The sequence below is a fragment of the Hemibagrus wyckioides genome, linkage group LG12, assembly GCF_019097595.1.
Source record: "Hemibagrus wyckioides isolate EC202008001 linkage group LG12, SWU_Hwy_1.0, whole genome shotgun sequence".
Taxonomy (NCBI): domain Eukaryota; kingdom Metazoa; phylum Chordata; class Actinopteri; order Siluriformes; family Bagridae; genus Hemibagrus; species Hemibagrus wyckioides.
Genome location: NC_080721.1, coordinates 10,832,430 through 10,858,693, shown reverse-complemented (window position 1 = coordinate 10,858,693; position 26,264 = coordinate 10,832,430). Strand labels below are relative to the sequence as shown.

Here is a 26,264-nt window from a genome sequence, read left to right as displayed (position 1 = left end):
TGAACTGTTTAATATTTTTTTGAAATGTCCTCAAATCACGTTGTACAGTTCTGAATAACACTTTTCACAATGTGTATAGCATTGTGTAACACTATTTTTCTGTAAACCCTTTTGTGTGTCTGTCATTCCTGACTATATATTCTATAGATATCATTCCTTGAATACAGAGTTGGTTACACTGTGCGGCCTAACCTTAGAATGGGTGTAGGGTAATTAAGAAAGAAAGACAATATTAGTGGCGGTGCATTTTCTGTCCTCTGTATTCACATAAACATCATCCTTTGTGTCTGATTATGAGCGTTTACGTAGTGCTCGTCATTTACAGCACTTATTATGATTTCTGCCTGTTGGAGAATGACATTTTAACTACCATCTATTTTGCCATCTGTGTAGATTTAACTGATTTTTTGTCGTCATTTCCTAACCTCACTAGCGCTTCTAAGTAGCAGTATATGATCATCAAACACATACCTGTGAATTTTTTCAGCTTTGGGCTGCAGTCCATATCATTATATATATTTAAAGCATCAAAAATGTATTTAGATATTTTTAAATGTATAAACATTTCAGATATCTACCTGTTGGAGAATGATAGTTTTCACTACTGTCTATTTTGTTCGGTTCAAAACTCATCTCTCCATAGATGGCTTGCACTTACTATTACTTCACAACACACATGAAATGAGTGACTTCTGCTTGCTAGTATGAACTCAGGTTAAGACTCTAGGACTCTAGACCCTCAGTTCACACTAGCAAGCAGAAGTCATTTGGGTTTTTTCTTGCTGATGCCACACCTTCAGTTCTTAAAAACTTAAAAACTTCAGTTTTTATATCTGTAACAAATGAGAATAAATTCTGGGTTTGATGATGATGAGTAAACCAGAAAAGAGGACAGTTACAGAAAATAAATAGCACAAAACTCAAATATTGTTTCTTTAGAATGATCTATTTCCTGGCATTGCTCGACAATAGAAAGACACCAACTGAATGGGGAATAAGTTTTTCATTTTTCAGGATTTTATTTTCACTCTTTATTTTACTTTTATTCTATGTACAAATAAAAAATGTGTTCAAGTAAAAAAGGTTATATTAAACTTTGTAAAAATCGCCTGGAATCAAGTGAATTAAACTTGTTAAGCACAATGAAAAAAAAAAACTGTCACGCATTAATAGAATAACGAAATAAGCAAACACAATATTATATTGAAAAAAACCCTCTCCTGTTGAAATGTAGTAAACTGTCACAACCTATATAAACACTAGGTGGCGCCCAGCACCTAGGTCACATCGGATTCACAAGTTCACATGGGATCGTAGACGGAATTATAAATGAGCTCAGAGTTACCTTTTTATCAGTCAAAAAAAAAGAATTAATTGATTTCTGAACCTGTACAGCTCAGAGATGAATTTTGCTGCACCAGTGGGCGTGGCTGTTCTCCTACAGTAATACCTGCATTTGCTCTGTTTCCGATTTGTTAGAAAACTGTGGTATGAGCTTAGAGAGTAGCTGTATTTAATAGGATTTAAAAGCTATAAAAATCCGACAAAAGAATATTAATTATGGCCAAAATTCAGACTTTGTGCACCATTACTGCCATCTAGTGGCCAATGTTTTTAAAAAAAAAGGAACAGGCTGCAGTGATGTTCAGGTTACTTACTGCTGTTTTAACCTGACCGACACGTTATTGCCTTTTTGCAGCTGATCATTCAAATCCTATTCGGCATCAAATACTGCAGTGTAAGGCTGTTCTTATGAATGAGTGAACTAAACCATGTGTCTTATTACCCGTCCTCTGTTACCCTCCTTATCCCAATATGCCTACACTGGAACTGGAATGTTGACATAGTAAAACAAAAAAACACACATTATGTTTTCAAGCCATCTAAATTTTTATTATTTCATAAACGTTTCTCAATGGTTATTCAAAGCAACTTGAAATTACATCCAGTTTTAGCTAACATAAGATGTGTGCTACTCAATTTTCAGTAAATATTCATAGCAATAATGCATATAGATGGATAACAAATTAAAGAAGAACCTAGTGCTCTTTTAAACTATATTGGGTGTTAATTATAAATTAAAGAGACAGAATGCATTTTGGAAGAGCAGTGTTCATCGACATAAATAAAACAAATCAGTATGAAATAAGAATAAATATTTTTTGGAATAGACGTATATGTTTGCAACATGAATTTGAAACTCCAATGTCTTTAGATCTATGACATATTATAAATACAGTATATAGAGTATTATATGTAAAGGTTGATACTTAAGAGAACCTTTTAGATTTCTTGACAGCTGCAACGTAAAACAAACCTTTACTAAATCCCAGCAACTTTCAGATTTCCTAGTTTAATGTCGCAGAGATTTTTTGTGGGAAGGCAGTCCAGTCTGCAGCTAATCAAGTGTTAAGCGCCATTCTAATCACGTGAAATGGCCTATTTCAATGTCAGGTGATGGTTTTGCAGTCACACTCAACCTCTTCTGTCGAATCAGCTTTTCCTTTAATTTGCCCCTGGCTCTATACAGTATTTATTGAATACAAAAATAGAAAAGAAAAAGTTTAAGTTCTAATGAAGATTTTTAGGCATCAAGATCATATTAAAATGTCCAGTAGAAGTAAGCCAAGGTGACCTGACTTGTGTAAAGATATAATTATCTCTGACTTTCATTCTACTGAGCTGACCTAATGCAAAACCTCTGAGAAGTCACTAAAAACATCTTTATAACTGGGTTATAACTGTCCAGTCGCATTGTCTTAACATGAAATTTGAGGAAATAAATTTATATTTACAATAGTCAATCTATTTTCAACTGCTGGTTTATACAAGACAGCAAGAGAAAGGCCACATATATTCTCTCATATCACCTTTTAATCTTCTAACAAGCAGGTCTGAAATCCAAGACCTTTAAAAATGTTAAATATTACAGAGTATGTAAAAGATTTGTTCTTGTCCAAAAAGTTCTTACCATGCATATAAATGTAAAGGTAATATTTACACAAACGCGAGTGAAAGAGAGTAATTTTATTTTTCACAGATGAATCGTTTCTGCTTATGGCAGGAAGCATCAAACCATTTATGTGTGTGACCACCTTCACTTCCCAACGCAGCACAGTTCTCTCCAGCAGGGTCCTCCTCTTTCCAGTTATCAGGCTCATCTGGTCTCCCTGGAGCGCTATACCAGAACCTTCATAAAATAAAGACTATAATCACTTTCTTAAACAATTAATTCATTTGCTGAAAGTGCATTGCTGTGGCATTGTAGATCCTTAAAAGGAACAGCAAAATGACTTCATAGACTGTGTAAGTAAACACTGTCCTTACGTTACACCGGTCTCCTTTAAGGGCTGGTTGTTCACCCACATCCACTGTCCTTCAGTCTCCAAGTCATTCAAGCCAATCCAGTGTGTTTCTCCAATTTGTGAAACTAGAAAATCCTAATGTAGAAAACAATTACATTAAATAATTAAATTATTACATTTTATCTGAAATTGTAAAAAGATGCTCTACACTCACCTGTTCAGTTTGGCCTGTTATAATCACCAGGTGGCCTCCTTTCTCCACACAGTAATCTTGACTCTGTGTCCAGTTCAGTTTATGAGTGGAGAAGTAGTAACACTTTAAACCAAGAGACTTCCATCCTTCCTCACAAAGTGTACAGGTTTGATTTTCTTTTTACAAGAACAGATTAAAACAATTAAGAAATTAGATTATATAATGTATATATATATATATATATATATATCTATATATATATATATATATATATATATATATATATATATATATACACTATATTGCCAAAAGTATTCGCTCACCCATCCAAATAATCAGAATCAGGTGTTCCAATCACTTCCATGGCCACAGGTGTATAAAATCAAGCACCTAGGCATGCAGACTGTTTTTACAAACATTTGTGAAAGAATCGGTCGCTCTCAGGAGCTCAGTGAATTCCAGCGTGGAACTGTGATAGGATGCCACCTGTGCTACAAATCCAGTCGTGAAATTTCCTCGCTCCTAAATATTCCACAGTCAACTGTCAGCTGTATTATAAGAACGTGGAAGTGCTTGGGAATGACAGCAACTCAGCCACGAAGTGGTAGGCCACGTAAACTGACGGAGCGGGGTCAGCGGATGCTGAGTGCGAAGAGGTTGCCAACTTTCTGCAGAGTCAATCGCTACAGACCTCCAAACGTCATGTGGCCTTCAGATTAGCTCAAGAACAGTGCGCAGAGAGCTTCATGGAATGGGTTTCCATGGCCGAGCAGCTGCATCCAAGCCATACATCACCAAGTGCAATGCAAAGTGTCGGATGCAGTGGTGTAAAGCACGCCGCCACTGGACTCTAGAGCAGTGGAGACGTGTTCTCTGGAGTGACGAATCGCGCTTCTCCATCTGGCAATCTGATGGACGAGTCTGGGTTTGGCGGTGGCCAGGAGAACGGTACTTGTCTGACTGCATTGTGCCAAGTGTAAAGTTTGGTGGAGGGGGGATTATGGTGTGGGGTTGTTTTTCAGGAGCTGAGCTTGGCCCCTTAGTTCCAGTGAAAGGAACTCTGAATGCTTCAGCATACCAAGACATTTTGGACAATTCCATGCTCCCAACTTTGTGGGAACAGTTTGGAGCTGGCCCCTTCCACTTCCAACATGACTGTGCACCAGTGCACAAAGCAAGGTCCATAAAGACATGGATGACAGAGTCTGGTGTGGATGAACTTGACTGGCCTGCACAGAGTCCTGACCTCAACCCGATAGAACACCTTTGGGATGAATTAGAGTGGAGACTGAGAGCCAGGCCTTCTCGTCCAACATCAGTGTGTGACCTCACAAATGCACTTCTGGAAGAATGGTCAAAAATTCCCATAAACACACTCCTAAACCTTGTGGACAGCCTTCCCAGAAGAGTTGAAGCTGTTATAGCTGCAAAGGGTGGACCGACGTCATATTGAACCCTATGGATTAGGAATGGGATGTCACTTAAATTCATATGCGAGTCAAGGCAGGTGAGCGAATACTTTTGGCAATATAGTGTATATACACGCACTCTCTCTCTCTCGCTCTCTCTCTCGCTCTCTACTCAAAACATACTGCATACACTATATGATTTTTTAGAGACGTTCATGAACTTGCTGATATTTTGCCTTCAGCATTTCTTTCAGTTGTTCTGTCTCTAAAACAAATTAAAAAATATTTTGAGTCAAAAGTTTTTTTTGATGATGGGAGTAAATACCGAACTGACTGAACTTACTACTGCATGCAGAGACAAACTCATGATGCTTCACCTTCAGTTCTTCATACAATCTTTCTGTCTCTAAAACAAAAGAGAAGTGCTGCTGATGTAAAATGACTTTTTGAAGGATTTGAGTAAACCAGCGGAAATGACTAGTATTACCATTGCAGGTAGAGATGAGCTTCTGATTCTTTACCCTTTTTATTCAATATCATTTAATATGTGATGTGTTTGATCGTTCAATCACACTCAAATTCTGATTCTTCCTTAAACTGTCACACCCACAATATAACACTAGGTGGCATATACTTAGCTTGTAAAGATGATTCTATTTTTTATTAAAGAGTTCAAATTGTTTTTTATACCATGTTGTACTGCGTTTGTGTATGTTACAAATGGAATTTGAAGTTGCTAAAACATGTATACAAGCTGAAGACCAACAGCAAGCTGCTGAAGCAAACAGGAAAACCTCAGAAACCTCTTACCAGTGGCTTTGTATTTTAGCACCATCAGTTTGGCTGTAGCATTGTCATGTCTCTCCCTTAATATCTCATTGGAAACAACTTTACTGTGATCTGTTGAACAGGAACACCAGGGCTAAAGTTACACAGATGAATGAAATTTTATTCTAGGGGGCAAAGCACTGAAGTTACATAAACATTCTATTGTAACGTATTGTATGTTTCTAGTCTAAATGGGAGGTAAAAAGAATCCTTCTCACTTAACCATCAAACTATTTTATTTATTGTAATTCACTGAATGAGAACAACAAAGTTTAGGATACTAAGCAATACTCACACAAGATCCCTACAGCACAGAGTGATGCTGAAGCTCCAAGCAGTAGAAGACCAAGAGCAAATATGACGACCTTGCACTCAGATGAAGCTAAATTTTAAACATAATATTTGTTATTCATTTAATAAACATATTTCAGCTAATAAGCTATATAAGTACAAGTGAGACAATCATTATAAAGATCAAGGAAACACATACCTGTGCATTTTTTGGTCTTTGGATGCAGTTGCTTCATGTACTCATAGTCATTATCCACTGCTTGTGGTCCTGAAGTTAAAATTCCTTATCATTTACAATGCCTGATCAAACATTTAAAATAACAAAAAATATTTCTTTAAAACTATAGCAGTTTCAGATATCTACATGGTGGATAATTACATTTTTTCCCTCCATTTCCTAACCTTTATTTTATAACAGAGTCTTAGACTGAACTCTATGATAAAATAAATGATGTAGTTATCAACACTATTAATAATCAGAAAGGAAGAGAGATAATTATCAAACACTTCACCCTGCAATAGCAGCATATACAGAACTGCCAAATGTGTTATATATGCATGTATTCAGCAGTGACCACAACCTAATGTCTTCATAGATATAGTAATGCTACAGGCTGGGTACCTATAGAATTGGAGATCTTCTTCCATTTCTCTCTGCAGAACCTCTCAAGCTTTGGCAGGTGATATGCAGAATGTTGCTGTAAAGTTGCAGGTTTGTTTTTTTCCATATATTCATTTATTTAAAAAATACTTTTACAAGGTTACACATGTTTTTGTGCCATGGTTTGTGTGCAGGTCCAGTTCCCAACCATGATGACATCACTATTGCTGACGATGTTTTAGAAAGAGGAAGCTCAGAGAGGAGGAGTGTTCATAGTGGACTGGTTGTTAGCTTAGTTTTCTTTTCTGGTTTTAAACAGTTTTGTATATACATTTACCTGTTTTACAATAAACCAGCACTCTTTTGTGGAAACCTTTTGTGTGTCTGTCATTTCTGCTCCCATTATAAAGATATTTATCCTTGAATTCTGAGCTGCTTAGTGTGGCCAAACCCTAGACTGGATCCGAACACATAGATAGATAGATAGATAGATAGATAGATAGATAGATAGATAGATAGATAGATAGATAGATAGATAGATAGATAGATAGATAGATAGATAGATAGATAGATAGATAGATAGATAGATCGATGGGAGGAAGGAAGGGAGGAAGGAATCTTTCTCCTACATTTACACAGGAAATTTGGAAATAATCAGTATAATTATAAAAGAAGTAGCACTGCATTTTCTGTCCTCTGTATTCACATACATCATCCTCTGTGTCTGATTATGAGAGTTTATGTAGTGCTCGTCATTTATAGCACTTATTGTGATTTCTGCCTGTTGGAGAATGACACTTAACTACCATCTATTTTGCCATCTGTGTAGATTTAACTGATTTTTTGTTGGTATTTCCTAAACTCACTAGTGCTTCTAAGGAGCAGTATATAATCATCAAACAAACACATACCTGTGCATTTTTTCAGCTTTTGCCTGCAGTCCTCCATAGTCACATAAACATCATCCTCTGTTTCTGATAATGAGCAGTGAAAACCTTGTCATTTACAGCACTTGTTCAAATCAAATATAAACCATCAAAAAATGTTTTTAAATATTATATGTATTAAATGTATAAACATTTCAGATATCTACCTATTTTGTCCAGTTCAAGACTCATATCTTTATAGATGACTTGCATTTCCGAACCTCTCTATTCGTGATTTCTGCTTGCTAGAATAAAATCAATTTAAGACTATAGGACTCACCCACAGTTCACTCTATCAAGCAGAAGTAATTTGTGTTGTTTTCTTCTTCCTGAACATGCTGATGCTCCACCTTCAGTTCTTCATACAGTTTTGTCTAGGGCTATAATAATATCTGATACAAAATGGTTTTTAGGTGATGATAATAAATCAGAAAATAAAGAGTGGTAGTTACAAAAAATTAGAAGCACAAAACTCAAAAATGCTGTTTTTAATCCACATGTACAGAACAGCCACTGAAATGTTTTAAAGGAAACAGGAAGCTCTTAAAACTACTTAAACCTTAGCTTTGTGTTCTAGGGTCATCAGTGTTGCAGTAACATTAGCATTCTGCTCACTTAATATCTCATATGAGGCCACTTTATTGTGATCTTTTAAACAAGAATAGTGAGGGTTAAATTCATTTACAGAGAAATAAAAAACTGCATTTGTAATAAATTATGTAAAGAAATTATTTTTTTCATGCTAAGATGACAGCATCTCCAATCCACTAAGAATAAATAAGTGTACTCTTATAGGAAAGTCTTCAGGGTAGAAGACACTGTGTTCTTTTTCCAGATCGTAGTCGACAACAGAAAACGACTTTAACTGGGGAATAAGTTTTGAATGTTGTACAAAAAAAAACTTTGCAGATGTTAAAATAAATAAAGACCACTTTATAGACCCTGTAAGTTTTAGTCGGTTTATAATTTCACTGAAAATATGAAACAGTGTGGGTAAGGCTAATTCACTGTGCATTTGTTGTGCTTCTTTCACTGCAATGGCCGCTGCAACAGCCTCGACTGAACAAGCATGGGGCACAGAGTCAAAATGTAGAGTCAGAGGCACGTCTCTCTCTCTCTCTCTCTCTCTCTCTCTCTCTGAACCATCCCCACTCCTCTACTGTACACACTCACTTTTTCTGGTACACAAGGGAAAAAATAAATTTGACAGGATTTCCTTTTCATTCTGCACCTTGTTCATTTTCTATAGTCATACAAAAACGAGTTCATGTAAAAAAAAAAAAAAAAAAAAAAAAAAAGATATATTAAGCGTTTTAAAAAATTGTCTGGAATCAAGTCTAATTTAACCTCATTAACCACAATAATTAGCATTATATTATATTAAAATGTCATGTATTTACAGAATAACGAAACAATATATATTAGACTAGTTTAATAATAAACTTGAATGCGATCAGTAAATATATCATATACGATACGTCTGACATTAAAGAAGCTGATAAACATAATTTTGATTTTTTTTTTTTAAATAATAAAAAAACTCTCTGGGTGTCACGCCCCGACGCCCCGCCACGTGCGGGGCGCGATCCCGCACCTCGGTGGTGGTGCGTGCGTCCGCACGCCATGGAGTAGACCCATACGCAGTATTCAAATAACACTGCGTTATTAACGTAAACACAGGACATGGGGTAGACCAACCTAACCACAAAGACATGACGCTACACAAAACCGAAACCAAAAACATGTTAAACATGAACAAAAACCAGAACATAGAACAATAACCGGCAAAGACAGGTACAAAAGGATCCCTATTAATAGGGCACAACATTAGGACTAATGGGGAACAGGTGACTGCGGGAACGAGAACAATAGGAAAGGCGTGGCACAAAATATAAAAAATAAAGCAGGCTTCCAAGGTTCACCTGCCAGCGCCCCCTCCGGGCATGGCAGGGAACTGTCCAGCTGTTCACACTGGGTGAAACGTACAGTAGTAAACTGTCACACCCTATATAATCACTAGGTGACACCAAACACCAATAAAGTACATATGGGACGACAAGTGAGCTCCGACTTTGTGTTTATTTAGTCCAAGAAAACAAAACAAAAACAAAAACCAAAACTGCAAACTCAAAACCACTTAACAGAAACAGACTCGTAAAGCTGTTATATCTGTACATTTTTAAATAAACATTAATTATAATCAGAAAGAAAGATACCGATCTACTGTACTGTGGCAGAACTTCCAAATAATAAGAACTCTAACTTTTACAGCCCCCAGTATTTATAGCTTTGTTACAACCCATGATATTTTGTGTGTCTTTAATGTGTCGTTTGTGTTTTTGTGCCATATTTTGTGTCATATTCCCAAGTGTCCGGCCTGCCCTAACCTGCCTTGATCCTGCCTCCCCATAATGATGTCACTATTGGTGAACATATTAAATATATTTAAGAGAAGTGATGATGAGGAGGGTGCTGGTAGAAGTGTTTATTTGTGGCATTTGTTAGGATTGATTGTTAGCTTGTGATTATTATAAAATTTTGACTTGTGCATGTTTTCTTGACTTCAAGCTTGGTTTTTTATTCTCTGTATAATCTTATCATTGTACATATTATATCACTTCTTTTGGAGGTAGGTTCCTTTTCTCTCTGGTTTTTTTTTATGTGTTAGGGAGTTAGGGAGGTAAAACTATAGTTTTTGAAGAAGGAAGCTCAAAAAATATTTTTTGTTTATTATTTTAGCTTTGGCCAACCCTGAAGTCACACTGTTGTACAGTTGTGTATATACACTTGCCTATTTTACAATGTACCAACCAACACTTTTTTGTGGAAAACTTTTGTGCGTCTGTCATTCTTGGTCCCATTATAAAAAAAAAGAAGAAACTGCAATATTACTCACCTGTGCTTGAAGAATCCGTTTGGGGTGCTGCAATCTCCCTCCTGGCTTGAGACTGCACCACATCCGCTTTTCACATTCCTCGCTGGTGCGCACAACCAGAGGGAATGAGGAGTTTATCTGCTGAGATATTTTCTCCCAGGTCTGCCTCTTTCCTTGAGTTGTGACTCCAGAGCCAAATTTACCTTTTAAAATTGCTTTATTTTCTTCAACTAACTGAGCTAAAAGTAAACACTGCTCTTCTGTCCAATCTGGTTTTCTTGTTCTTTTACTTCCTTCCATCTCTCTTGGATTGTTGGCTACATACCATCCAAAAGTGCAACTTAAAAAGACTGTCCTGCAATCATGTAAATTGGTAAAAGGTGAGCCATTTTGCTCCCATCAATCTGAAATGGATTCCAAGTAATAAAACCAGTATGGTAAATAAATGTAAGAACTTAAATATAGTAACTACTGCATTGAAATTGGTTTCTTCAAAAGTAGACACATTTTCAACATTTGGCTGTTTTAATTAACTTTAAGATATTTAGCCTATAACAGAAACTCTGCATAAAATAGCCTGTATTCATGATTATACAATTACATTATGATTTCACTGTCCATTCCATGGGTGTCGCTAGGCCATTTTTAGCATCTTAGCATTTTTAACATTTCTACCCTAAAATTCTGCGATTCTCCATAAACTGTACCCAAATTCATGATTGCCTCAGTCCCCTTTAAATTTGCATGAAACATCCTATAGCATTGATGGATTTTATGTGCATTACAATATACATAATATACAGGGGAAAAAAAGACAAACAGGGCAAATTACTTCATGAAGATTTTTAAAATTCCTTGTTGTTATTGCTATAATAAATGAATTATACCCAAAATGTTAACAAAGCTAATTTGACATCATGTATTTAATTTTGTTTAGTATTTATTTATTGTATTTAATTTGTATTTAATCACCTAGTGATTAAGTTAATTGTATTTCTATCTATCTATCTATCTATCTATCTATCTATCTATCTATCTATCTATCTATCTATCTATCTATCTATCTATCTATCTATCTATCTATCTATCTATCTATCTATCTATCTATCTATCTATCATGATGAGGGAATCTTACCACTGCATGCTACGAGATCTTCCTGAACTTGCTGAAGCTCCACCTTCAGTGCTTCATGCAGTTTTTCTATCTCTAAGGTAAAAGAGAATCATTTCTAATGATAAAGGAGTTTTTATATGATGAGAATAAACCAGAAAAGAATAAAAAGAGGCAATTACTAGAATTACTATTAGAAAATAAGAAGCAGAACACAGTTAAGTTTTCTACCCAAACTATTAACAGAAACAGGAAGCTCTTAAAACCACTTACCCTTGGCTTTGTTTCTTGCATCATCAATGTAGCAGTAACATTAGCATACTTCTCACTTAATATCTCATATGAGACTTCTTTATTGTGAACTGTTGAACAAGAATACCCAGGATTAAATTTATAACTGCATTTATAATAGATTAAGAAATGTATGTCTTTCATGCTGAGGATGAATTCTCATCCCACTTAATATATCAAATGAAACACTTTATTGTGATTTGTTAAATAAGAAAAAGATAAAAAAAATAATAAGCATAATACTCACAAAGGATTCCTACAGCACAGAGTGCTGATAAAGCACCAAGTATTAGGATGAGACCAAAAGCAGATATAAAGATTTTTTCTGTTTCCTTCTTGTCTTTCAGCTCAGTGTGGTCAGAGATATCTGAGAGAAAATGTTCAGTTATTTCATACATCTTTATCCTATAGATTCCTGACTCCAGGCTTGCAGACCCACTGCCCTGTACAATTTCAGGGTTTTCCTTTCTTCAATGCCATGAGGCTTAAAACTAATGAATAATTCACAACTGATTTGTTGTTTTAGAAACAACCTGATGGGAACTATGAAATTCTATACTGCAGAATTCACTGACATCTTCATGTCTTCAAATGAAGCTAATAACACTACATAAAATGAGAGCAAGTAAAAACACATTTTTTCACTTTCATTTCTAGAACTTTTTACAAAGTTCAAAGCTTAAAGTTTCATTCACATTTTTGCAAGATAATTTTAGAAATACATTAAATAATCATCCAGTGTATAAGGAAATTTGACATTAAGCTATGAAATACTGTTGTCTTATTTACTTTATAATACAGAAAATGAGAGGGAATGAATATTTATAGCTACTAGAATGTAAGTAATAACAGACATTATTTTTCTCCAGGTTATCTTCATATCAATTGAATGTAACAATAAATGAATAAAATTATAATTATTATACATTTTATCAAAACGAGACATACCTGGATGCCAGTTCTGTGTATTCACGTAAACCTCCTCCTCTGTTCTTGGTCCTGACAATTTAAAATTCATTGTCATTTCAATTTATATATTTAAAATATAAAAGATACACATTTCTAGCTATAGGATAATTACCTTTTCCCCCATTTCCTAATCCGTATTTCACACTAGTGTCTTAATCTGAACTCTGTGATAACAGGAAATGTTGTAGTTTTCCCCCACTACTTATAATCAGAAAGGAAGTGAAAGTGTGATCTACACTGTGCAATAACAGCGTTATATGTCATGTTATATACACGCGTATATTCACAGTTCTGAGTAAAGCACCCTCAGCAGTGCAAATAGTACTAAGAATCAATTGTGCAATAGATAGTGTGCAAGTAGGTGCAAAAGTACTGATGACTGTGTAGTTTCAGTATGCTTGCAGTGCATCAATGTGTTAAGTAAAGTTTATTGAGTATATAGAGTTGTGGTTTGCAGCCAATCTGTATTACAGTTCATTGAGAATTCTGATAGCCTGCTGAAAGAAACTGTTCTTCACCCTGTTAGTTCTGGATTGGATACTCCAGTACCACCTGCCTGATTGTTGAACAGACAGTGTGCTAGGTTACTGGGGTCCACTGTGATTTGGCAAGCCTTCCCCAGACAAAAAGCTCTTTGTTGGTGGAGAACTATTGACTGTCCTGGCAGGTTCTCCTACATTGACATCTGGAAATAATCAGCATAATGTTCAAACAAAGATGTAGCTGTGAATTTTCTGTCCTGCATATTTGACATAAACATCATCCTCTGTCTGTCATTATGAGCAGTGAAAACCTTGTCATTTACAGCATTTGTTCATGTAAACAATATCAAATTTAAACCATCAAAAAGTTCACGCAACAGTGGCCTACACAAGGCAAGATCAGACCCAAAGTGCAGGGATAGCAGCCAGTCGCGATAATTTACTTTATTTTAAAAATAAACAGACACAAAACAGGTGGTGGTGGTGGTGGTGGACATTCCAACTGTCCAGCAATCCGTGACAAAAAATGTATTCAAATGTTTGTAAATGTATAAACATTTCAGATATCTACCTATTAGAGAGTGAAAGTTTTTATTACTGTCCATTTTGCAGTTACATTTACGGCATTTGACAGATACCCTTATCCAGAGCTATCTACGAAAGTGCTTTGAGGTCTCTATCAATGAAGTCGTCAACACTGGTTCACTAAGTTACAGACTTAGGATACCATCAGCCTAAATCTCTATTGGGAGGAATTAATAAACGAAAAAATACACGCTAGTTTAGTTGTTTTAGGAAGAAGTAGGTCTTCACCTGTCATTTGAAGACAGTCAGTGATTCAGTTATTCGGACATCTATAATGCTGAGTTCACCCTGCACAATTTTAGCCTTGATTTTCAGTTGCCAACAGGTTTTGTGAAATCACAGACAAATGCCAGAAATCGGAGGCAAATCTGTGCTCCTTCATGTAAGTGACAATCACACAGTGTGAATTATCAAAGGCGCTATCTGCAAGAATTGCAGATGCGTCGCTGATGCCTGTGAAATATTTGGCATGCTAAATATCTGGACCTGTAAGCGATTCAAAATCCTGCTATTTGAATTGAGTTCTGACTGAAAAGTACATCGACGATGACCTACAGCCAATGAGAGAGCAAGATACAGGGCAGCAGGAAGGTCGGGAGGAGTTAGGCGTTTGTTGAATGCTAACCCAGATAGTCGTGCAGTGAAAACAACGGTGATCCTACGTTGTTTTCACACTGAATGACTATCTGGGGGAGCATTCAGTTACTGCTGTGTTCACATTGCACAGTAGATCAGCGTCAGCAGGTTACACTCTGCATGACTTCACAATATGAAGAATCACAGACAATTCTGTCTGGTCTGCAAAATGCATTTCACAACCAAATGCACGCGAGAAGAGATAATGCAAAATAAAACTTTAGTAAAACTTGTCGGTGACTGAAAATAAGGGCTATAATTGTGCAGTGTGACCTCTGCATTAGAAGGACTGCATATACAGTGCCCTTGGAGCAGAGAGGGTTAAGGGCCTTGCTCAATTGCCCAAAAGTGGAGCTTGGTGGTGCTGGGGCTTGAACTCTGATCCTCCAAGCAACAACCCAGAGCCTTTTACTTCTAGGAGAACAGTATGGAACACTTCTTTCATGACAGCTTGACTCCCCACTACTCTGTAAAGTGCAATTTTCACAGAGCAAATTTCCCTTTCTCACATTCCGCCAAAGGGGGTGTGTGCCAAATGGGTTAAATTGAAACTGTATCTTATGTTTGGCAAGCTGGAGTTGGAGTTCTGGGGACAGTTACGCAAGAGCTTCTTGTATCTCTCTTTTCGCCCCCTGGTCGGAGAACAACTCAGCTGGTGTACCTCTTCTTGCGATGAACCTCCTCAAGGCCATAAAGAAGGAGTTGACATTCACACTGGTGAGGATCTCTAGATGTACACATCTTGTTCTAAGGCATTTAAATATGATTCTCCACCTCTTCTCGGTGCACCTGCCCACCTTGATTACAAAGCACCTGAAACAGGCCATCTCCATCCAGTAAAACGCCAGCTTATACAGGTGTAGGCATGCTATATTTAGGTCTGCCATCTTCAGGACTTGAGGGATTGATTTCCTCCATCAACAATTGACAAACTGTGCTGATATCATCAAATTGCATCTTGACCATGTAAGATCCAAAAGTTGTGGCGGATCTCCACAAACACTCTCTCAGGGCCGGGGCGGCCAAGTCGAGAATTGTAGTCTTGGATCAGAAGGTTTAGTCGTGGGATGGCAATGATCCAGGATGATGGGGTGCACAGCAGTCTTCGCTTTGGCACAATCTGCCACTAACCCTAATGAGTTCATCTGTGTCATCCAGCTCTGGAGACACTCATCCACTACTGTTACAGGTCGGGTCAGCCATTTGTCTGGGCTTTGAAGAAAAAAGGTTGGCCCTTTTTGGCTCCACTGGTTAGGCTCAGCCAGTTCTTCTAGCTTCTTACCTCTGGTGAGGTCATATACAAGATTTTTCACTGAGTTAACATATTGCCGTGAAAGTCGATCAGTGAGCTCCTGAATTTCTGCCACTGGAGTGCCAACAAAAACCTTAAATCTGCAGATCTCGGAGTGTAACCAGGACAAGACCGTGGTTGAGTCGGTCCAGAGGGTGGCTGATTGGCAGGGTAAGCTCTCACTCCAGGAATCTGCTGAGTTGGGCTCCTGTGAGGGCAGCACAGAGCTCCAGTCTGGGCACTGAGTGCATTCTATAATGAATGAGAGATAAGGCTGACCCTGAGGGTCAACTGTTCTCAGGTAAGCAACAGCTCCATAGGAGATCACTGAACACATGTATCTCATGACTAACACTTCTCTCATCCATAGCAGGAGGGATGTATGCTCTGGGGAAGGTGATCTACTGCAGGAATTCTAACTATCCTTCCCAATCTCTCCTGGCTTGTAGTAAATCATGCTGCAGTTGGGGGTCTTCTCAGTCTTGTCTTACTATTATTTTGGTGTGGGTGGTGTAGGGCAGGATAAAGCGGAGTGGGTCATATTGGCTGACCAATTCCTTGTAGATGTTCTGCATGGTAGGAACATAATAATTTACAAGGCAATGTTTGTATCTCAGGGTATCCAATGAACAGTGCCAGCTGAGGCCAAGAGTGGATTCAGGGTTGTCTATTCAGTCGTGAGTGAACCAGAGTTCCAGATTGTCTGATCAGGCTTCTTGGGGTAGGTGACTGATGACCTTCAGCTACTGCTGGCCCACGGTTGGAGTTCAAATCCACCAGAGGCTAGAATCTCCCTTAGCTTATCTATTATGGTTCTGGCTTGGTCAGAGGAGGAGAGGCTTTGCAGACAATTGACATACTGTAGAAGCATCTCTTGATGTAAAACCTGACATCTTCCTCTGGCTGGCTGTGACTGATTACATGGTGCTGCATGGCATAGGTGGCACAGAATGGACTGCATGTCGTACCAAAAGGCCTGCCAAAGACCTGCCACTCAAACACAATGGAATTTGGTCTCTTTCTATGCCTTGCCAGACAAATCTCAGAACAGGATGATCTTCAGGGAGCAGGCAGACCTGGTGGAACATGGCTTTCACGTCACCACTTATGGCTACACTATGCTCTTAGAATCATAACAGCACTCCCAGGAGTAAGGGTCCTAAGGTGGGTCCAGGTAACAGCCCCTCATTTAGATTCAGACCTCGGTACTGGTAAGAACAGTTAAACACAAAGCACTTCTTATTATTGTGGGTCACCATGTGGTGTGGACTATAGGCTACCACGATTCCACTGACTGTGTCACCTCATGTAATTTCAGCTTCTTAACGACTATGGCCTGAGTTCTGAATTTCAGCATTGTTTGACTTGGCTTGCTCTGGGTCTTTAGCAAGGCACCAGTCTCTGTTCCGGAGGCTAGGCAGTACCATTTCCTTTGTGGCTTGGAAAAGGGGCATATCTTTGTGCCTAAGCAGCGGGGTGGCATAACATAAGACTGTCTGTCCACTTTAACACAGGTGGTCTTTGATTCAAGCATATTAACAGCCTCTTGGTCTTGTCATGACCTGGTGACCTCTTTCTCATTCCTGAAGGGAAGTACATCTACTTGCCACAGTTTCTCGACGCTCTTGATGAGCTCTGCCACATTGGGAATGGTTGAGTATATACAATAAACACTGCTGTGGCCAAATGGACTGCTCAACAAGTCTAGTGGAGCCTTGTAACGTCCACCCTAATCATGTCTTCAGGGCTGCTGGGCTCCTGGGGGTCCTAACCTAACATGAGTAATCAAGTGAGGGTGATCTGCTTCAATGAGCAGCAAGGGCTGTGCCTGCTTGAATGCATGTATTGGGAGGCCCATGAGGTGCTTGTAACTTTTCTGCTCTGATTTGCCTTCTGCCTTTGGACAATTGTCAGTGATATCGGAAAACATGTCGGCGACTTAAAATCAGGGCTAAAATCATGCAGTGTGTTTTAACCTGACCAACATGTTATTGCCTTATTTCAGCTGCTCAATCAAATCCAATACTGCATCAAATACTGAAGTGTAAGGCTGTTCTTATGAAAGGGTGAACAAAACCATTATTACCCATCCTCTGTTACCCTCCTTAACCCAATATGCCTACACTGAAACTGGAACTGGACTGCTGACATAGTAAAACGAAAAACACACATTTTCAAGCCATCTACATTTTTATTCATTCATATATGCAACTTAACATTACATTCAGTTTTAGCTAACATAAAATGCACACTACTCAATTATCATTAAATATTCATAGCATTAGTACATACAAAAGAAACACAAATTAAAGGAGAACCTATCGATCTGTTAAACAATATTGGGTTATTTATAAATTAAAAATAATGAATATATTTTTGGAGAATGATGTTCTCTATTAATAATAATAATGATGATGATGATAATAATAATGAGTATGAAAAAATGAGTATGAAAAAAGAAAACTTTAGAATAGAAATACATGTTTGTAGCATGGTTTTGAAAAAACACCAACGCCTATGGATCTCAATTATTATTATGTAGCTACGCTAGCCAAGGAGCTAACTGCTTAGCAATAGCACTTTAATCATTGAAGTGGAATTAAAAAATGAAATAACTGAAGTTGTCAATAAGTTGGCATTTTTTTCTGCTACAATGTATGAAGAGTTGTATGTATAACCTGTATATAGTTTACGGTATACTGTAGGTATACTGTATACACTCTTTCTTTGATCTTTACGATATCTTTTAGATTTTTTGACAACTGTTAAAATAAAGGTTAAAAGGCAGTAGATCTGAGCATGTGGAAATATGTAAAATATTACAGAGTATGTAAAAGATTTGCTCTTCTCCAAAAAGTGATATGAATGTAAAATGTAAAGCTGATATTTACACAAATGTGAGTGAAAAAGTGGTATTTTATTTTTCACAGATGAATTGTTTCAAATTACGACACGAAGCATCAAACCATTTATCTGTCTCACCAAACTCATGACCCAGAGCAGCACAGTTCTCTCCAGCAGTGTCCTCCTCTTTCCAGTTATCAGGCTCATCTGGTCTCCCTGGAGCGCTATACCAGAACCTTCATAGAATAAAGACTGTAATTAGTTTATTAAACAATTTATTAATTTCATGGAACAATTTGTATATGCATTGCTTGAGCATAGCAGATCTTTGAAAAGAACAGTAAAATGAGTTTACAAACTGTATGAGTGAACACAGTTCTTACGTTACACCCGTCTCGTTTAAGGGCTGGTTGTTCACCCACATCCACTGTCCCTCAGTCTCCAAGTCATGCAAGCCAATCCAGTGTGTTTTTCTAATTTGAGAAACTACAAAATCCTAATGTAGAAAACAACATACATCATACATAGCTAATACCTTTAACCACTGCAAGTGGAATAGAGACCAATAATTACATTTTATTTGAAAGACTGGAAAGAGAAGCTCTACAATCCTACAAACCTGTTCAGTTTGGCTGGTTATAATCACCAGGTGGCCTCCTTTCTTCACACAATAATCTCGACTCTGTGCCCAGTTGAGTTCAACAGTGGTGAAGTAGTAACACTTTAAACCAAGAGACTTCCATCCTTTCTCACATTGTCCCTGGTTTTGATTTGCTTTTTTCCAGGATGAGATGAAGAAAAAATCAGTTAGGTAATCAGACAATAGAGAACATTTATGCATACTGTATATAGCATGGCTTTGCTTTGGCTATTTTTCTTCATATAGCTATAACATTATCATGAGTAATATATTCCACATGTTCTAGATGCATTAATATGATATTTTGCTATACCAAAATAAGCATAAAGATAGTACAAATATTTATATTTTTTTCCTCAAGATGTCCCAGTTTATCATGGTTAATGGCTACAATAATTAGAGAGAGAAAAAGTGCAGGGTTTTATTAGATGCATGAAACACCCAACAGCTTTGGTTCAACGATGCATTGATGGATTTCATGTGCATTACATTGTGTTTTTATGCTCTTAATATGCAGGAGTGAAAGATAGATAGGGAAACATAGAGCTGCTACAATTTATCAATTAATGTTCTATATTCATATTATACTATAGATGATTCTGTGTTATGCTCCTACAGAAATAATTACATTATATGTTTTACCTTTGTGTTGCTTTTTACTCTCAAGTTAACTCCCTCACTCACCAACAACTGCATTTCCCAGAACACACTACAGCCTACAAACATGGCTGCCCAAGATTACACACCCCTACAACCAAGGGGTGGACTGGCAATCTGGACTTTCTGGAGAAGCCCAGAACGGCCTGGCTGGTTCATCATCAATGAAAAAGTGTCAGATTAAGTGACATTGATGGGTGACAAAAGGGGGTGCCAGTGCAATCTTTTTTTGCTTATAATAAACTGAAATTGACGCAAAGGAAAGTGGGCTCATGATGGCAAGCAAGAAGTGTAAAGATAAAGGCAGTTGGTAGAAGCTAAAAGAAGAAAAAAGTGAAGTCCTTAGATACCGATGCTACAAAATGCAAAAAAAATAAAGGAGATGTTTGGCTGTGGTGCTGCAGGCAGCAATGCAACTGCAGGCATCAATACCCCTAATATTGAGCCTGATGAGGGAGAGAGAGCAGCAGTTGCTCCTGAGCCAGTGGTTCTGGTGAGTCACTTGTCAGGACAGTTACATCAGGTTACCTTTGCCTTCCTCTCTCATTATAGCAGTGGTGGGCCATCAGGGCCATCAAGGCCTTCTCTGCTGGCCTAAACAGCAGTGATCTGAATCACTGACTTGCATTTTAATATATTTAATAGATTTTTCCATGAATGTGTATTAAATTATTCCCTAAATTATTCCCTAACATAGGCTGTAATTCTCCCCAAGGTTGAGATAACATCACACAAACAATTTTGTTTGAAAATAAACCTAAACAATGTGTTTGCTTTCCATAACATTGAAAATGTTATAAGATTAGGCTATAGAAGAATATATAGTAATACATATAATATCTGAAATGATTGCTCTCAATATTTCCAAAGTCCAAAGTCAGACAGTCACATGCTCGAGAAATGTTTCTCTTACCATTCTTAACAAAAACTAAAAATTTGTCTCTGCAGAGAGTATTCAATAGTAAAGATGGCACCAATCATATACTGTGAGGAGAATCATACATTGTATTGTTCAGTGTGTTTAACATTTGCCAAGCCAAATGAAAGTAGTCCCTTCATAAGTGGGATGCAGGACTGGAAGCATATCAGCCAAAGAGTAGAGGACCATGAAAGGAGCAACATTTACGGAGTTTGTGCAGAAGCCTATTTTTAAGAGCATCAAAAGCTGATATAGCCAGTTTGCTACATGGTCCCCAAATAGCATCCTACAGAGATATACAGAAGAGACGGCAGGTGTTTGAACATGTTGTTGATATAGTGAAGCTTATTGGCAAGAGAGGACTTACTGTAGCTACAGAGGGACACAGTCTGAAGCTGCTTACACCCTGGAGGACAACAGCATTGATCATGGGAACTTTTTAGAGTTGTTCGTTTTACTTGGAAAATATGATGTGTGCATGAAGGAACATCTCACAGAGTGCATAGAGAAAAATAAGAAGATGCATCAGACACAAAACAAAGTTCAAAGATCTCTTCTGACATTTTTGTCAAAAACAACAGTCAACAAGGTTATTTCTACAGTGCAGCAGCTTATTCAGGAAACCATTGCGAAAGAAGTTACTGAAGCTGGGATGTATTCTGTGCAGATTGACACAATCCAAGACATTACATCTCATGAGCAGTGCTCTATTGTTCATCAAAGACACAGTCCAGAAAAGGCAATTTGCAATGGTGAAGTGTGAAGCATCCAATGGGCAATATTTTGTTCAGATGCTCACAAATGTGATGGAAAAATCCAATTTGGAAATCAGTAACTACATCAGTAATGCCACCGATGGTGCATCAAATATGCAAGGCAAATACAGAGGTTTTTCCAACTTGCTGTCTTCCAAAGCACCAAATCAAGTGCATGTGTGGTGTTATGCACATGTCCTAAACGTAGTTCTGGCTGACACAACAGAAGTGGCCATTTCCAGTTGGTCCCTCTTCTCATTAGTTAATGATATTGCCATCTTCTTTTGTGACTCATACCAAAGGATGAATGTGTAGGAGCAGGGAAGTCGGCACAAGCGCCTTTTCATTATTGGAGAAATATGCTGCACTGAAGAGGATCTTTGGGTCCTTGGTGTGTCTAAACTGATGTGCTGAAGACACTGAAAACCCTTAAAGGCCAGTGAAATCACAAAACAACAATGTGTCAAAGCAGAGTGCTTTTAGAGGCTTTAATGAGGTATGAGACAATTTTGATCAGCTTTTCCTCAGAATTTTTGAAGTCACAACACCACTGTCAAAATACTTACAGACGAATGGTATTGACATCTTATCTGCTCACCGAATGGTTCTAAGCACTCAAGATGCTCTAAAGAACATTAATAGAGATTTTGCGTCTGTGAAGATAGCTACAGATAATTTTGTTAAGTGGGCAAATGCAGAACTCATGTCTGAAGAGGAATGTGAACTTGAAGAGGAGGAAACACTTGCAGAGAAATGCAAAAGAAAGAAGAAGCCTGGTGAAATGGCAAGTAATGAGAGCTTTATAGATGCAAACAATGCTTATGAAGCCAAGGTACATAACCAGATCATAAACACAGCCACAGAGAGCATCCATTGATGCTTTTTAACTCATGGTTTCCTCTATGCAGACTTGGCTATCCTGGATTTTCTTCATCAGGCTTGCCTGATTCTGCACTGAACTGTGTAAATGCTTGCTCAAATTTGACAACAGGGCAACTCTTGACCATTTGCAAAATGAGTTAAAGTGCCTTGCAGTCCAGTGGCCAAGACTTCTGTACTTGAAGAGTACAAGGTCAGGACAGCAGAGGATAATTCTGGTGAATGGGAGGAGGGAGAAATACAAAATAGCACCTGCAAGGCCTGTAAAAACTCTCCAACCTGTAGCTATCAGCTCCTCACAAGGTACAACCTCCTGACTGATACCTATCACAAAATTGGAATGACATACACATTTCTGCTGACTCTGGTAGCTTGTGAGAGACGTTTGTCCATCTTAAAATTCATCAATAATTGCCTTAAGAGCGCTAATTCCCAGGAACACTTGTAAGCATTTATGCTCATGGCCACAGAGAAAGACATTCTCATTTTCCTTGACAGTGAAACTGTCATAGACCGAGTTGCTGAGAAAAGTGACCTGTTGAAGAGGCTTTTAATTCCACCAAACCTTAAATGCAGACACACAGAAACACAGATGGCATAGACACACACACACACACACACACACACACTTATGAATACTCAAATTGTAGAATAGTTCTGTTGTTTCAGGTTTCTAGATTCTAGGCTTATGTATATCATTATGTCAAATATACATTTTTGTTTTCTGCTCTTTTTATGTAGATTTCAAGTATTTTCATTCATTTTTTTTCATTGTCCGTAACGCTTATCCGATCTATCCTCGGGTCATGAGGAGCCTGTGCCTATCTCAGGTGTCATCGGGCATCAAGACAGGATAAACTTTAGACAGAGTGCCAACCCATCACAGGGCACACACACACACACACACACTCATTCACTCACGCAATCACACACTAAAGGGCAATGTAGAGACTCCATATTTTAATTCATACAGTAATAAAATTATTTCAGTCATCATGGGTTTTGTGATGTTATTTGCCATTAATGTGATACATTGACTGCTGTATTGTGAGATAGTAGCAGCTGTTTGTAGTTGTGGTGGGACCTATTTGTGAGAAAATCCAGGGCTGTTTTTTACTCCCTGCCTACAATCACAGACCTCACACTGACAGTCACCAACTTTTGATGGTTGCTAATTGCCTGACTTCTACCTATTCTTGGATTACATTTCTGGACACTGTTTCAGATTTGTCTACCAATTCATTCTGTATTTGCATCTGTTTTAGCAATCCTTAACTGACAATTACCTATTGAAGATTTTTCTAATGCCTTGTTGTTATTGCTATAATAAATGAATTATATAACTTGGACCAAAATGTTATTACAAGTTAATTTGACATCATATAATGTATTTAGTCAAATCAAATCAAATCAAGAAGCTTTTAATATTTTTAATATTACAATACAATAACTTCAACTGCTTGGATTTTTTTTCTGTTCTCACTGGCTGATGATGGATTTGACTACATTTAAAAAAAATCTATCTATCTATCTATCTATCTATCTATCTATCTATCTATCTATCTATCTATCTATCTATCTATCTATCTATCTATCTATCTATCTATCTATCTATCTATCTATCTATCTATCTATCTATCTATGTCATGATGAGGGAATCTTACCACTGCATGCTGCCAGATCTTGCTGAACTTGCTGAAGCTCCACCTTCAGTGCTTCATGCAGTTTTTCAGTCTCTAAGGCAAAAAAGAATATTTTCTGATGCAAGTGTTTTTAGATGATAAGAATAAACCAGAAAAAAATAATAGTGTCAATTACAAGAATTACTATTAGAAAATAAGAAGCAGAACACTGTCGAGTTTTTAATCCACATATACAATGCAAACTATTAAAGGAAAAAGGAACCTCTGAGAACCGCTTACCCTTGGCTTTGTGTTCATGGGTCATCAATGTTGCAGTAACATTAGCATATTGCTCACTTAATATGTCATATGAGACCACTTTATTATGATCTGTTGAAGAAGAATACCCTGGGTTAAATTTCTAACTGCATTTATAATAGATAAAGTAAAGAAATGTATGTTTTTCATGCTAGGATGAATTTGGCTCACATGATGTATTAAATGAAACACTTTATTGTGTTTTTTTGACAAGAAAAAGAATTTAAAAATGATAAACGCAATACTTACAAAGAATCCCTACAGCACAGAGTGCTAATAAAGCACTAAGTATTAGGATGAGACCAACAGCAGATGTCAAGATCTTTCCTGGTTTCTTCTTGTCTTTCAGTTCAGTGTAAGCAGAAATATCTGTGAGAAAAACTTTAGTTATTTCATACATCTTTTTCCTATAGATAAAGTCAGTTTCTGACTCGAGGCCTGCAGACCTGTTGCCCTGCACAGCTTCAGGATTGTCCCAACCGCCAAGGCTTAAAACTAGCTGATATTTCACAACTGATTTGTAGGGTATTGATTACTACAATTAAACATGTATGTAACATTAATGGAATATTACATAAATCAGTTTTCTGTTTTGGGAATGTGTTCAGAGTATTACTTCATAATACAAAAAAAGAGATGTAAAGACTTTTATACTATTTCCATCATACATCATATATTTATAATAATATTATATTACATATAATAATAATATTTATTTATTATAGGATAATAGGAATACAAATAATAGGCATATTATCTTATGAGTTTTCTGTTATGATTTTGACTTCAAGCTTGTTTTTCCCCTCTCCGACTTAATGTTTGCATAAATTATTCTCTTTATATATTAATCACTGTACGTATGGTATCACTCATTTACCAGCAATGTGGCTGCCATTTCTCTGGGAGGTAGGTTCATTTTCTCTGTTTTTCTGTGTTATGGAATTAGGGAAGTGAAAACTATTTTTTTTTTACTTCCCTAACTCCATAACTCCTAACTCTTCTTGGGAAGGAAGATATAAAATAAAATATATTAGAACTATTTAAAATGTATTATTTTACCTTTGCTCCACCCTGAAGTCCCAGTTAGACAGATTTGTAGATGCATTTGCCTGTTTTACAATATACCAGTCGTTTTTTTTCTGCCCTTTTGTGTGTCTGTCGTTCGTTCTACCATCATAAAGATATAATTTCTTTGAATCCCGAGCTATATTAAACTTTTTTTTAAAAAAATCGCCTGGAATCAGGTCATTTTAACTTACTAATAAAAAGCTGGTTACTTGAGCTGTGCGACCTAACCCTAGACTGAGTCGAAACACTCTAAAGGAAAGAAGAACGGAAGGAAGGAAGGAAGGAAGGAAGGAAGGAAAGAACAAAAAAAAAACAAACGAATTTTCTCGTTATTTGGTGGAGATTATTTGTAAAAAATTCATAAACGTTATTTGGTTGATTTAAACATTATCAAAGATAACCATCAAAAATGTATTTTTATATTTTTAAATGTATAAACATTTCATATATCTACCTGATAGAGAATGATAAATTTCACTAGTGTCCATTTTGCCCAGTTCAAAACTCATATCTTCATAGATGGCTTGCACTTCTGAACCTTACTATAGCTTCACAACACATGAAATGAGTGACTTCTGCTTGCTAGTATGAAGTCAATTTAAGTCATTCGTGTTGTTTTTTTCTTCCTGAAATTGCTGATGCTGCACCTTCAGTTCGTCATTCGGTTTTTACGGAATAAATTCAGAATAATTTTAGATGAGGATGGAGTACACCAGAAAAGAGGGCAGTTACAGAAAATACGAAGCACAAAACTCAAATATTGTATTTT

The 26,264-nt window shown here is 37.1% G+C and overlaps 2 protein-coding genes across 8 annotated transcripts; both read right to left on the bottom strand.

The window, feature by feature from the left end:
• Window positions 1-1,882: 1,882 nt before the first annotated feature.
• LOC131362443 (C-type lectin domain family 6 member A-like) lies at window positions 1,883-13,012 on the bottom strand. 7 transcript variants are annotated; one of them, XM_058404444.1, is made up of 15 exons: window positions 12,912-13,012; window positions 12,779-12,829; window positions 12,078-12,197; window positions 11,813-11,901; window positions 11,564-11,635; window positions 10,450-10,531; window positions 7,721-7,945; window positions 7,539-7,601; window positions 6,226-6,294; window positions 6,031-6,117; window positions 5,718-5,807; window positions 5,251-5,313; window positions 3,520-3,674; window positions 3,328-3,440; window positions 1,883-3,190 (listed from the first exon to the last, which is right to left on the bottom strand). In XM_058404444.1, the coding sequence occupies exons 7-15, from the start codon at window positions 7,764-7,766 to the stop codon at window positions 3,028-3,030; spliced, it is 849 nt and encodes a 282-aa protein (XP_058260427.1). In that variant the 5' UTR covers window positions 7,767-7,945; window positions 10,450-10,531; window positions 11,564-11,635; window positions 11,813-11,901; window positions 12,078-12,197; window positions 12,779-12,829; window positions 12,912-13,012; the 3' UTR covers window positions 1,883-3,027. The 7 variants fall into 7 exon arrangements, with proteins under 7 accessions (XP_058260427.1, XP_058260433.1, XP_058260428.1 ...); XM_058404450.1 differs by having other exon boundaries at window positions 7,834-7,945; XM_058404445.1 differs by having other exon boundaries at window positions 7,721-7,798.
• Window positions 13,013-17,977: 4,965 nt separating this feature from the next.
• Window positions 17,978-26,079, bottom strand: LOC131362497 (asialoglycoprotein receptor 2-like). The gene is made up of 7 exons (XM_058404510.1): window positions 25,950-26,079; window positions 24,677-24,796; window positions 24,410-24,499; window positions 24,152-24,223; window positions 19,257-19,411; window positions 19,021-19,133; window positions 17,978-18,873 (listed from the first exon to the last, which is right to left on the bottom strand). Exons 1-7 carry the CDS (start codon window positions 26,002-26,004, stop codon window positions 18,711-18,713), a joined length of 768 nt encoding a protein of 255 aa, XP_058260493.1. The 5' UTR covers window positions 26,005-26,079; the 3' UTR covers window positions 17,978-18,710.
• Between the last annotated feature and the right edge of the window lie 185 nt (window positions 26,080-26,264).

Excerpts from the sequence above, each read along its gene's own strand:
- LOC131362443 (XM_058404444.1), bottom strand. The coding sequence starts at position 7,766 with ATGCAAGTCATCTATAAAGATATGAGTCTTGAACTGGACAAAATAG. Across the intron at positions 3,441-3,519 it reads TAACAGGCCAAACTGAACAG|GATTTTCTAGTTTCACAAAT; the intron begins GTGAGTGTAGAG and ends TTTCTACATTAG. Across the intron at positions 3,191-3,327 it reads TTAAAGGAGACCGGTGTAAC|GTTCTGGTATAGCGCTCCAG; the intron begins GTAAGGACAGTG and ends TATTTTATGAAG.
- LOC131362497 (XM_058404510.1), bottom strand. The coding sequence starts at position 26,004 with ATGAGTTTTGAACTGGGCAAAATGGACACTAGTGAAATTTATCATTCT. Across the intron at positions 24,224-24,409 it reads CCATGAACACAAAGCCAAGG|AGACTGAAAAACTGCATGAA; the intron begins GTAAGCGGTTCT and ends TTTTTGCCTTAG. Across the intron at positions 18,874-19,020 it reads TTAAACGAGACGGGTGTAAC|GTTCTGGTATAGCGCTCCAG; the intron begins GTAAGAACTGTG and ends TATTCTATGAAG.